Genomic DNA, 14,023 nt, shown 5'->3' on the forward strand with positions numbered 1-14,023 from the left:
TTACACTCAAAAAAAAAATATTTAAGACTTTTTAGAATTCTTCTCACGTTCAAAAAATAAATATTGGTACTATACTATACTACCAAAGATCTTCAAAAAATAAATGCAGTTCAGTTGATGTGGTACTTACAGTTATGTACTTTGGAAAAAATTAGTTCCATTTTGCTGGCGAAGAGAATTATAAAAAGCTGTAAGCAGAGGAAGCTAACCCACTGAGATAAATATGATATATTGAACAAACAAAGCTTGGCATAAGTGTTTTCCATAGAGGGAAAAACCCACAGTGCATCTCTAGTAGGCACTTAACACAGAGCCCCACTTAGTACCACAAAAATTTATGTACCAGTTCTAATGCACACTGGGGGCAGTAAAATTGAACTGTGCATCTTCGTTCTAGTTTAAAAAAAACAACCAACAAAAAACTACTTTCACACACGCACACACAAGCATTTTTAAAAATCTGTGATTACTACAAGTGGCAGAACTTTATACTTTTCAATATTTGCAATATACACTACATTTACAGTGTATTTTTTTTTATTAAAAGCTTTTAAGGACATAAGTATTTGACCTCATAATGAGACATGTACACAGCTCAAAATGAGCATTATGACAGCAATTTAAACATTCCCACAAGTAGCTGAAGAATCCCATTTCACACTTTTGCATTACTTCATATTTATGTTCGCTGCAGGTACAATCCATATTGTGACACCCAAAAGACATGCATTCTCTGCAGAAGGCACGACCTGAAATACTATTATAAAATGGTTATTGAGGACTAAACCAGTTCTTGGAGCCCTTCTCCGTAAGCCCACTTGTCACGGGAAGCAGAGACTGGGGGAGTGTGAAGACAAAACATTTACGGTCACCTGCTTGCACTTGCTGACTCACAAGGCGCTGGAACGCAGGGTCAAGGAGAAGGCCTTGCCATAAAAGCCTTCGCTTGCTGTTTAGAGTATTTTAGGGACTATTTAATTAAAATATCAGCACTGTTGGAGAGCCTAGTTTATTTAATAATGCTATTTTATAGTAAGTGGGAAACAACTCTGAATGACGGCAGGTTTTTTGATTCCATTAAAAATATGATTTAGGTATGGACAGCATTTAAGAGAATCAGCTGTATATAAATTCATCCACCAATGAAGGAAGCTTCTCTAAATCATAAGCATCAAAGAGGTCACTGATGCCTTCTTCATCCCCAAGACTCAGCAAATAATCTTCCTGAAGCAGAGGAGGCAGCAAATTCACAAATGGTCCTTCAAAGTTTGAGGGAATTTGGTCCTCAGTCTGCTGGAGCAGGTTGGCTGGAGAAGCCAATGGAGAGATTGTTGCCATATTTACTGAGCAGTCACCTTGTCCTGAGTTAGCTGAAGCCACTTCTGTAAGAGGAAGGAGGGAAAAAATAAAGATGACACATTTAATCTCATTAGAAATATTAGACAGAGATCAAACAAAGTAACCACTGCATATATAAAGCATTTCAACAAAAAAAAAAAATGGCCTCCTATAATTTCTAGCTTGGTGTTGATGTTACAAAGGGCTGCTCAAAAATACGCACATTGCTATCACCACTGACTTTTCTACTAAAAAAACCCCTATTTTACAAGGTTTAAACAAGTACTAGGAAAAAAAAAAGAAATCAAATGTATTGAGAGATGCTCATTTTTCAGTGGAATTCATAGTCAAATTGAAAACTGTCTAGGCCACAGATTTCGTCAGTGATGCTGTGTAACTGCATATACCCATACACAGAGATTTCTGCCTTTTGTGTTGAGGCAAATCTTTGCTACTACTGTCCTATTTGAAAATGCAAAAGGAACAAAATTGTTCAAAATATATTTCCCCCTACACAAACCAGAAAGTCACAGTAGAAAATGGATACCTTAGCTTTTCGCTTCTTAGAAAAACAAATCCAAAAAATAAAAGCTGGGTATCTGAAGTTCAAAATTAATGTTAAATGAGAGCACAAAGGAAGGCTATTAGTATTACAAAGAAGTATTTTTACCTTTGGAAATGGTTTTGGAAATATTCCCATTGTGGTCCTGACTGTAGGTTTTCATTGGACTGAGGGCATCATTTTCCTCTGGGCATAGATAAACTTCAATAGGTCCTTGAGTACTAGATAAATGTATCAATGCACTCTGCTAACAGAACAAACATCAATAAGGCGTCACAACAATGAACAGGACCGAATATGGATGATACAGAGTAAATTCTTATTGGGGTGTGAGTGTTTGAATACATTTTTTACTAATCAAAAGTAAATACCCCATGCATTTTTTATTTTTTTTTTTTTAAGATATGAAAGGCTTGGCTGATGTATCTTGCAGAATGGAAGAGAACCTAAAAGCTTTTCCTACAGTCTGTTGTGCAGAAATCTCAGAAACCCACCATTTTATGTGTTGTATCATAACCAGAGAGATATAAAGGATTGAACTGCTAACATTTTCTTACAACCATAATAACCCGGAGCGTTCTGATATAATGGAACTATGGGATGCAAGTCAGAGGTTTTGTTATTATTCATAACAAAATATTGGATGTATTTCTGTTAATGTTTCTGCTTTAAAAGAATGCCAAAACATCCTTCTCACTCACCCAGAAACCTCCAGCCCTAATTTACACTTAACTGAAATAGCTGTACGTAAGTTATCCTGTTTATCAAGGACGTTCTTCCAAACAACAAAAAAAGAAAAAAGATGCCATTTTCTTCACCCAAACATGTTTATATAAGTCCTTCAGCCCCCTCAAGGCAGTAACTCTAATTTTGATGGTATTTCTGAATAACATGAACTCATAATTTGTCTCAAGAAATTATCTTTTCTTAACTTTAACTCATTGATGCAATACAACAAGATGACATATATAGACAGAGAGAAAATCTGCAAAGTTGCTCTTAGTGTTATGATGGAAAATCATAAAGGACTCAAGTTACAAATAAACCTGCTCCAGCTGTATTGCATTAATAGTTTTAAAAAGCATAAATCAGGCATTATATACCTCTTTGCAGACTTTTGAAATACATTTTATTGTGCCCTTTGACAAAAGGCTCCTCACATTATTTGCATTCTGACAGCTATGTAGCATAACAGTCAATGTTTACAAATACAGAGAACACAACAACTGAACAAGGATACCCAAAGGAAGAGAAAACAGTGAAAAGAACTTAGGGCAGTGCTATATATAATTAGAAAAAAAGGAGATGGGAAGAGCAGGAGTTGGAGAAGGTACTGTTGAGACAGGTATACAAAAAAGATGCTGAAATGTAACTGAAAATAAGAGAAAGAAAGAAAGAAGACTTCTACTGCCTGAAGCTGAAAACTAAGTGTAAGTTGGGTATGGGGGATAATGGAGGTCTAGGCGCTACCTCTAATGATTGTGTGCATCTCTCTCTACCCGCCTGATTTCACCAAATTAAAAATCAAAGCATAATGCCCAGGGGAAAGAAACAGGAAAGCAAACAACAGTAACGGTATATATTTATGGATACTGATAAAAAATATCCCTTCCTCACAGCAGCAAAATGATTTATTCTTCCAAAACCTTCACCTAGGTTCAAAGGGGAAATTAAGGACAAAGGTGTTGCGAAAACAGGTAAATAAATCCGGTCTTGTGAGGCCAGCACCAAATATATGACAGACGCAAGTTGGAGAACAAATAGTAATAGCTTATTTACAGCAACATTTGCAGGTTCTTTTGGAGGGCTGGTGATAATTAAAAAGGTACAGGCACACTAAAGGTTGTATAACTAATATAATAGCAACAACACACTATGAAGCACAAACACTAACAACAACAACAACTTGCCCGCAGTAAGCCCAGCCGCCTGGCAAATAAACAAGCCCGTTCGAACAGAAATACAGTGGAGCAACACCAAGAATACACTCAGGAAAACCTAGAAATGAACCTGAGGAGAAACATAAAATATACTCAGGGAGTATACACCTGAGGAGGAAATATATATGAAACACACTAAGGGAGGATACACCTGAGGAGGGAAATATAAAATACACTCGGGGAATATGAACCTAAGGAGGAAATATATCACTCAGGGTTAGCTGAGGTAAATAATCTTACCCACAAGGTGACCCGAGTGGTGGGGGTGGAGAGGGAGCAAATTCGTCAATCCGTCCAGTCATCGGTATGGTTCCGAGTTCATCCTGTCCCCCAGGTAAGGGCTCTCACATAAGTTACCTTGGCCAGCATTCTGACCGAGGGGGAAGGTTCTCATCACTCCATGGCTGGAGAAGTAAATCCCTCCCTTTCTAGCATGAATCTTAGGGTTTTTATTGCCTGATGTGTGTGACAGTAGGCAGGAGTGTGCCTGAGTGGATTAGACCACCTGAGGTGTTTGTCTTTAGCAGTGTTTCCCCTTATCTTTCTGCATTACATCACCAGGGCATACAATCGGGTGGGGATGACTATAGACAACCTTATAGGTTATGTTAATGTCACAAAGTCCGTTAATTCACACCTGGATGAGTAAAGGTAATGGCTCCTTTTGTTTGGGATGGAAAGGAATGAGGGACTGGGACCATGAGGCCTCCGCCTCATCTCACGCTCCTCCAGGCATCCAGATAACACCAGATATTGATCTAGTGATGGCTGCCACCTTGCCCAGTGCTTGCCACTGCCAGTGCTTGCCACCTTGCCCAGTGCTTGGTTTCATGCTTCCAGGCATGCAGCTACATGGTGTACATGACTCGGACTTTGTGACTAACTTTTGCTCTCTCTCTACAAAAGACAGGGGAAAAGAAGGATGAAAACTATAACAGGTCTAAACAAGTGGAAAATAATCTCAGGAAAACAAGTAACAGAGAATCCAGAGTCTGTTCCTGCCTTACCTTTAATTTCCAAAGCAGCAGCTCATGCAAATTGTTTATGTTTGCCCAACATATCTGGATCTGTCACAACTAGGAACTGTAAAGCAGCTCACTTTTACCACCAAAAGATACAATCCCAGGAGCAGCTAAACCATATGGTTCATAAATCACAAGAGGAATAAAGAAAAGTCAAGCTACTCCCTGAGGATATCTTCAAAGAGAAGCCACCAGAAGTATTTTTCTCTGCAACTATGACATCAGGTAAGGGAAAGGAGGAGCAGCTAAGTTACCCTAGACTTCAACCCAAGATAAGGAAAAGAAACAAAATGAGGATGAAAGAATGAGCACCATATCTCTCATACACAAAAGCTGGCACTCAGAGACAGACTTGAGTAGGAAGGGCAACAGAAGAAGGACACAGCTGAACACAGACAGCTTCAGAAGTACTTATAAAGAAAGGAAACCCCCATTCCCTACAGACTTCATGATAGCAGAGTGTGCTAGCAGAACATTAGGGTTTTGCACAGATGTGTAAAATCAGTTTCAATGAAGCAAAGGTGACGATGGAAGAAGAGAGGGCAAGAATGGATTCTAGGAGTAAAACACAAGTTTCTACAATAACTTCAGAAAAGAAAATCCTTCACGGAAACATGTCTCAATAAATTAGGATATCACTAATGAGTCATCAAGATGCTTAAGGCATTGAGTTATCCATGACCTTTGTAATTAAGTCTAGATAAAGCTAAAAAAAAAACCAAAGCTGAATCTCTTAAGAGAAAGATTTTATATGGTTACAAACAGGAAATTTCACTGTCAAGAAAGAACTCATCTTTATATAAAGTGCGGCAAAAGAGAATAATCTGCAAATAGTGTGAATTACTCTAAAGGAAAGCTGGAATTGAGAAAAAAGAAACAAATAATGATTGCTTTGTGTAAAATTATTTTTAAAGATTCCCCTTCCCTTTTTTAAAAAACACCTTCAAAATTTGTATGACAGATTAATATAGGGCTGTATCTGCATGCCAATATAATCCAACTTGGGCTTCAGTTACAACAGTAAGACTCACAACACACTTGCTCCATTGAGAAAAATGATACATAACCTGGCAGAAAAAAAAGGTTCTGCTTACCTCCACTGGGTCAGGCACTTCAAGTCTTGTTTCTGGAGGAGCTTTCACAACTATAACAGTTTGGTCTTTAAGGCCACTAATTTTTCTAATATCTTGATATGTCACATAAGCTAATGTAATCACTGTTAAGGAATTTTCCATCCCAGGTTATAATATATTCAGACCATTGGAAGAGGCAGAATTCCTTCAGTTATTTTTCCATTTTCTCATGGCTACGTTGTTCTTAGCCCAAAGGTCTCTATTCTCTACACTGGTTGTGACTGCAGTGAAACTGTATGAGAATTTCCCTTTGATCTAACAGCTGGGGCCACTACCCTGTGACAAAAGGGATTCTCTGTGCCGAGTCCTCCTCTCTCTTCTCCTTTACACGCATAAAGCCACATAAGCTAAAGCTCAACAACCTACAATTATTTGTGGACTGCGCAAAGCAAAATTTTTATTTTATTTTATTTTTTTTACACACTTGCTATGAAAATGCAGAGAACTGGAAATCACAAAAAAAATATGAAGGAATTTACAGATGCGTGTTATAGATGTACATATAAAATATATTTTTTAAAGTAATCAATGAAATAATAATTTAAATTTTCATTTGAGTTTTTTTTAAACATTTATATATTCCTATCTTTACTAATTTATATTATATGAAATCGTTTCATAAAACTGCTAAAACAACTACTTTAACCAACTTGACAGTGCAGAAAGCTGATTTCTGCTTGAGTGTGGAATGAACATGAATATTGCTGCTCAACAAGAATTTATCCAAATCAACGTGAGCATTTTAGTGGGTTACTGCACAGTGGTGCCTCACTTACTGACCCGCATAACCAAGGTGTCACAAAGCTTTTGGTCACCAACTGTGAAATAGCATCCAAGTGCTTCCAGCTCTTTAGTTTTGTCATCCATGAGGTATTCAGCATAATATTTATGCCATAGGAATAAAGAGTCTAATTTATTATTATACTTTTGGAAGGGTGTAAATGTGAATAATTTTGTTAAATATCTATTGTTAATGTACAGTAAGACAAACTGCCCAAGCTCAAAATGCCAATACATCTTGCATGTGACCTAGACCAAATGCAAAGTAACGGGTCAGGGGGCAAACCAACAAGTCAGCTTTCAGGCAAATGGCTTTTATCAAGGTTTCCACCACTCCTTTAGTAAGGTTCAGTAAGGTTTCCAAAGACAGAGTACAAATGACAGCAACAGTGGCTGTCACTATATGAACAAAGGAAAGGATTGCATGGTTTTCAAATAACACAACAATCTTCATTGCTGTAGCAAAAAGCTCCCCACCTCAATGCCAGGCATATCACCAAACAGTCAAGGTAGCAATCAGTTACTGTCTGATTCTATTTATGAGGAAGCACACAGCCGGGACACAATGTTTTGGCACTACCTAACCATGAGGGAAAAGAAAAGCATTTTCTTAAGCTGAAACTTCTCCTTCAGAGATCAAGTAAAAGAAGATGCTTCTTGGCTCCATGAGTGTTCAGTCACCTCACGTCAGACTTCAGTGAGGTGAGTGAAAGATCATGCTGGGATGCATTCAGCATCATCCCCAGGTTTCTCACTCCCACATTCCTTCCTCAGAAATCACCAGTATTTACCAGTAATCTTTGAGTCACAGAAGAATTTGGGGAATATGCTCTCCTAAATCCAAAAGCATAAGGCCAAGACGCTGCTAATGCTGATCCCTCCTTGCCCATCCCCAAGGGAGCAGGGCAGGGATCTCTAGCACAGCAAACAGCACTAGAAAAATAAAGAATTGTAATGCTCGGTTTTGCTTTGCTTACATCTCTTCATGGATCAAGGCAGTGCTGACCCTACTCCCTATGCCACTCGGTGGTCTTGCTTTCATACACATTTTGAGATGCAAACACAACCAAAAGACAATATTTACGTAGTTCACATTACTTACATTACACATCACATTACGCTGATACTCCAGTAGGTATTTCCTATCCTTCAAAACAGGGAACAAGTCCACCTTATTAGAAGCTCTTTAAGAACTACTGACTATCTAATGTAATAAGTTTTCACATCAGCATTTAATAAAATGTACTCTTCCATTGCTAATAAGTGGGAAATCTAGTGAAAATGAAAACTGGCTACTTACAAGGGGTACTAAGTAGCCAAAATACCAGAAGTCATATGAACTCTATGCAATAGAGTGTTGCTACTACATTAAATAATTAAGTCTAAAACAGACATTTTGAGAGGTCATAAAAGCTTTATCTGTGATATTGTATTATAGTCTCTAACCAGAAGAATCAAAAAATCTGCTGCAAGTTTCACACTAAACAGACTTCCAACTTTATTTTCCTCTCTTTATCTGTAATTTATATACGTCAGTTTAATTAAAAAAAAAATGAGTACACACATACACAAGTCTCTGTTATCTTAGCAAAGACTTTGCCTGCCTGCCATTATAATTTCTGCAAACATAAAAATGGGGTTTGCCCTGGGCTCAAAAAAGCCGGAAAAGCGCAGGGCTTCGGATGTTCTTACTCATTAATCAGCTAAATTCTTGGTTCTACTGTATATGAATATGAATGTTAATGGGCTCTTTTATACACCATCCTTTTATCTTTTTTTTTTTCTTCTTTGACATTCCAGAAGCACTACAGGTGCAAGTGGCTTAAATAACTTTTATATAGAACATTAAAACCCATTATCCAACTTCTGGAAATTTCTGATGCTTTGTATCACATTACTTAGAGGAATTCTCTTAGCATTACAGAGCACAGTAAGACGACTGACCACCTTTGAGGTTTTGGCAAAAAGGATATCTCTGATTCTCTGAGTCCTCTGTTAGCAGCTTGAGGTCCAGGGTGCAGCTTTGGATTAGCTCATCCAGTTTCTTCTCTTCCTGAGTCAGTTCGGTCACCTCCTTCGTGAGGCCTTGACGCTGCACCAGCATGCCACCATCCTCAGACAGACTGCAGCCCCTGCAGATACAGAGGAGGAAGGCGTCCTTTCAGCATTTGTAAAAAAAGCCTGACCCTGTGCTATGGGAAAGGGAAGAGACAGGCTCTTACAGCACAAATCAAGTCCTGAGCTCATTCTGCCAAACCTGCTCATAGTGAGTCAACACAAACTATGCTTTTCAGAAAAAAAGCATCTTTTAATCATGACAACATATTTTGGAACTACCACCAAGATGGAAAAGTCGAATATTTCTAAGCTCTTCCAAAATCTTGTTTCTAACTCCCCTCTCCTCTAACCACACCCTGAAAAAGTCTGGAGGTAGAGATGTGTACATAAAAACTTAATCCGCTTGCAAAAGCAAATGAGTTAATCCAGTATTCAGACAAAATGCTGATTTCTAATTTCCCTGACAAATCCTTTTCATACACTGAAAACCTGTCTTAACAGAAAAAGAAGCTTTACCCTGATAGTAGCATTTTGTATGATTGCTTGGAGCAAAGTGTTAGAATGGAAGGTGGGAGAATAAAAACACTGCTGCTCTGTGACAGTGAAATCAATCAGCAGAAATGGAAAAGGATAATGAATACTCACATCCACTGAATGTTGTTTTTGGATTTTTTCTTAATGAGATGGATGCCTTCCAGCACATTGGTGATATCGTAAATCCTTCTTTTTTGCACCTTGAGGACTTCTGCCGCTCTGTTCAAATCCAAGACCCCATCAGGAGATTGGCTCAGCAACTGAATGAACTTCTTTGTAAGAAGGCCAAGTGATGTATCATACCGTGTCTTTTCTGAAGGAGATTTTGGAGCTAGGAAAGAAAAGAGGAAAAACACAACCAAACGCAAATCAGTTTTCTCAGTTTGGTTCTGAAAGCAGCATCCAGAAATGAAAGGATACACATTACAGATATTTCTTTCATTTCACACAGAATCACAGAATCACAGAACGTTAGGGATTGGAAGGGACCTCAAAAGATCATCTAGTCCAATTCCCCTGCCGGAGCAGGAACACCTAGATGAGGTTACACAGGAAGGCGTCCAGGCGGGTTTTGAATGTCTCCAGAGAAGAAGACTCCACTCAAACCTCTGCATTAAGACACAACTTACCAATGGGTATTTATTTGTATTTCGAGATGTACTTTTCCAAAAGTCACAGGTACATGAGCAAATACATACATTTTCTAAAATGCAAATATTTCCATTAGTCTGATGGATACATATAGCAATATTTTACTTAGGCTTTCACTATGTGAATTCTTAATAGTATTTTTAGTATCTATTTATCCTGGCAGCAATACCAAAAATTCCCCTATGACTCTCCTTCATCAGGCTGATAGCCAGCTTTCAGCAGGGTTTGATTTCCCCCTCTTGTAAGATAAGTGCTTCACAAGCAATTAAGCAGGACTTAGGTGTACTTCAGTGGGTGAACACAATGACAGATTTCATCAGCACCAGATTCCACAGCTTACAGAAAACTCAAGTGAATTAGGAGATTGACGCAAGATACAATTTATAATCATCATTTCTCCATAACAAAACAATGCTCAAACTGGGCAAGTGTATCCACTTCTTTTAAATTAGAAGTCAGCAAATGACTTGGATCTTACTAGACAACTCATTGCTTTCACACACAAATGTAGCATCTATATACTTAAGAGATGAGCTTTTAAGTATTTAAATGCACAGATCAGAATATTTTCTAATTCTAAATGTTCCATGCCTTTGTGCCAAGAAAAATGAGCCAGCCATTGTTAGAAGTCTGCTGGGCTGGTACATCTCAAACCTTTCATTCGCTTCAAGAATTACGCAGGATGGATCTTAGGCTGATCCGGTGGTCATTTTCATGTTTTCAAGGCTCAGGTCCCATACTTAATTGCAGAAGTCAGTCAAAACTGAAATTCTACCTGAAAACAAACCTTTAGACTACCCAGAAATATCTTAAAGGATATGATGGCTTTTCAATGAAGACCAATTAATTGCCTGTTTGCAAAGACAACCAGCTTTATCTCATTCTTTCGTGGCTCCAGGGCTTGTCTGTACTGGCAAATGGATGAAAATTCAAATTAGGTGACCTTGTGAATTTAGAGCAGGGTGGGTTTTGTTTGTTTGTTTTAATTTGGGGTTTGGAAAAGAATACAAGGATCAGAGTGAGAAAAGCAAAAAGCTACTTGACCTCCACCTAAAATGGCATGCACTGCTGGTCGTGCAGCAAAGAAGTTCTCTGTGCAGCCTTATCAACACTGCTGCAGCATCCTGAGCTCCAAATGGTACTGAGCGTTGGTGAGAATGCACTTCAATTTAAAATGGACTTCATTTAGCTTAATGAAGTTCAGTTTAATTAAAACAACTGTGGTTATTTACCTTGTATGCTTCAAGTTCCTATCTTCAGCTAATTTCACGCTTCCCATCTACCTCAGTAGAAACAAAACTTAGACTAGTGAGGAGGGAAAGTACGCCTTCACATCTCTCGCTCTCCCATCACCACCACTGCTGTCCCAGTCTTCCTTTTTCCCCATTCCCCTCCCTCTGCAAGCCTAATTATGCTGCTGAAACCACCAAACAAGATGGCAAGGCTACACCCCCAGCTCCCATTGCAAGAAACCTACTGCCCTAGGCAATACAGATGTGCAAGAATTAGTACTGGCAGCCACTAAGCAGTGGCAGTAATAATTTAGTCATACTGCAGGCAGAAAAGGCAGCTCAGAGCCCACAGAAACCATTTAGCGTGCAAGGCTGCTTGGGGTACAGCTATCGCTCTTTGCAAATCCCTGCCTGAGGGGAGAAGCCCTGCCAACCCACTGCAATAACTTCAGCGAGGAAGGAGAAGGTTGGCCTGATCAGCCTTGCCTCATAACCCTGCATTTGATCCCGTCATAATATCTCGATCACTCAGCATCTACCCCTCTTAAGCGCCCCCAACTTCACGTCCTTGGCTGCAGAGCAGGTCTTGGATGGCAAGGCTACAAGCTGCCCGGCACGCAGAGGGACAGGCCTAAAAGCCAGAAGCCTCTGCGGCCTCTCAGCAATTCTGCAGCAGCCGATGGACACACGCTGCAAACACGTCGTGCACTGCGGGGTTGAGTGTTTTGCTTGCACATCCTGGTGAGGACAGTAATAAAGACACTTTTTAGCTAGGTAATGCAGCCTGTTATACTGGTTCACTCTGATCTCAAGCTAGTAAAATCAAAAACTCAGTGCCATACAGCGCATTAAGAGTCCACTTACTTTTTGGACTATCTGGACTTCTTGTTGCAGCTCTTCCTTTCCCCTTTGGAGTCTTTAGTCCTTCAGCAAGATACTGGTGGCCACTTTCTCCTAGCTCCAGCCTTCGCTTTGCCTGTTAAAAAAAAAAAAGGCAATTTTTTTTAATTGATGGATTCTTAAGAAGTGTCTTTCACTTTATCAAACACAGTATTTGGGTTACAGGAAAGGCAGACAGCAGTAAACTTTTCACAGCAAGGTTCTGTATCAGTGCAAGTTCATACTCCATATTTATCACAAGAGAATCTGAATATTTATAGGAATCCAAAGGTGGACTTCAACGTTTCACTCTCAAAGGCTAGGTTGATGGTTTTGTTTAGAAAATTCATCATTTTTTTAAGTATGAAAAGCTGAGTGACAGTTGTATGACCTGCTTCAGTCTAGTCTGTACCATTTTAAATATGTATGAAAGACTACTACTTCCACTTGAGTTCAAAACATTCAGTTAAGAAAACCAAAGACAAATGCTCAAACACACAGGTGTGCACCCACAAACTTACATTTCTTTTGAAAAACTCCTTACATCTACATGAGCTTGTACACAGGTAGTATTGGTGGAAGTTACATTTTTCCTTCCCCATTTGGAAAGATGGCTTTGAGAGGACCAGTAACTTCCAGTACTATAAGCTTTCCATCAATGAAATACGAGACACAACATCTAGAGCAGCATTGGACAAGTGTTGTCCTTTGCTTGTCAACAATTTTTGTCCTCATTGGAAGCACAACTACTACATTTATTTCACATGAACTAGCATATTTGCATTAAAACTGCATACATAAAAGCAAGGTGGAGCAAAAATAGCATCAGAAAGACCATGCCTGAAAATCAGCTCAATGTTGCATTCAGAACAAAGGAAAACTGTATATATCTTGATTAATAAAAATAATGAATGAAACTGTTATATGCAACATGCAGACAACTGCCATGAAAACCACCGCCAATATGAATTTTGTTCCTAGACAGAAACACAATCTACTATCTTTGGAAACAATTCTATATCCTGCCATGCTACTCAGGTTACTGAAATTAAATCTGGAGATACTTGTTATTCTAACAATAGGAAGAACATCACCTGAGAAGACACAGGAAAAAGAAGAAAAAGAAGTTTTATGTCTAATGAAGGTTAGCCAAATAACTGTTTCCGAAGAACGTTGTAAATTCAATTAAGTAGAATAATTCAGGGTATTTTATTTCCTTGCTCTTTAGACTTGCCCCAAAGGGTTGGATCATATTCTACTCCTGAGTGAAACAAGATAAAAGAATACGTTCTGCTGTGGAGTTGCAGACAGGTATTTCTGTATTGTGGATTCAGCTTATGCGTTTTACTTTGGGTCTGTGACCAACAACAGGCTCTAAATAAATTAATTTATATGTATTTATTTATGGATAGCTAACCATCTTTGTACTGGACTCCATTTGCAAACCTCAAACTTATTAAAAGGCAAGTTAAAGCACATGAAACTTGTATAAGCTCATAGTGTTAAAACAGCATGCGCAGAGAGCTCAAACTACTTTTCTCTGTGTTATACAAAGGCGGAAGGTCCTAATTCATAAGTGACAGCAAAATTGAACTGAGTGCATCCTTTTAACCAACGCAGGCACTGGGATCCCACTGGCCTAGCTTCTACTGGGGTGAAACACCTCTGCTCCTCTCACTGGCTCTGTACTCCAAGGACACAGATTTTTAAAAGGTCAACTGTTAACAAAAGCATCCAGCTAATATGTTTAGCCAATGTAATTGGATTAAATTAAGATTACAGCTATTCCAGAGGGAGAAATACATTTCACATTTTTTTTAAAGTAAATGTTTTTCCACCCTGAGAACTATAAGAGAAAAGGAAGGAGGGGTGAAAAGGGAACAATTCAGGGCGT

The 14,023-nt window shown here is 38.7% G+C and overlaps 1 protein-coding gene across 1 annotated transcript; it reads right to left on the reverse strand.

Annotated features, from left to right (window-relative positions):
• Positions 1-839: 839 nt before the first annotated feature.
• E2F3 (E2F transcription factor 3) lies at positions 840-12,226 on the reverse strand (the record flags this gene model as incomplete). Its single annotated transcript, XM_010185395.1, has 6 exons — positions 840-1,382; positions 2,009-2,147; positions 5,957-6,071; positions 8,749-8,907; positions 9,479-9,698; positions 12,115-12,226. Coding segments are annotated over 6 exons (1,011 nt in total), but the record flags the coding sequence as incomplete, so codon positions are not given.
• Between the last annotated feature and the right edge of the window lie 1,797 nt (positions 12,227-14,023).

This window comes from Mesitornis unicolor, unplaced genomic scaffold (genome assembly GCF_000695765.1).
Source record: "Mesitornis unicolor isolate BGI_N332 unplaced genomic scaffold, ASM69576v1 scaffold11810, whole genome shotgun sequence".
Taxonomy (NCBI): Eukaryota; Metazoa; Chordata; class Aves; order Mesitornithiformes; family Mesitornithidae; genus Mesitornis; species Mesitornis unicolor.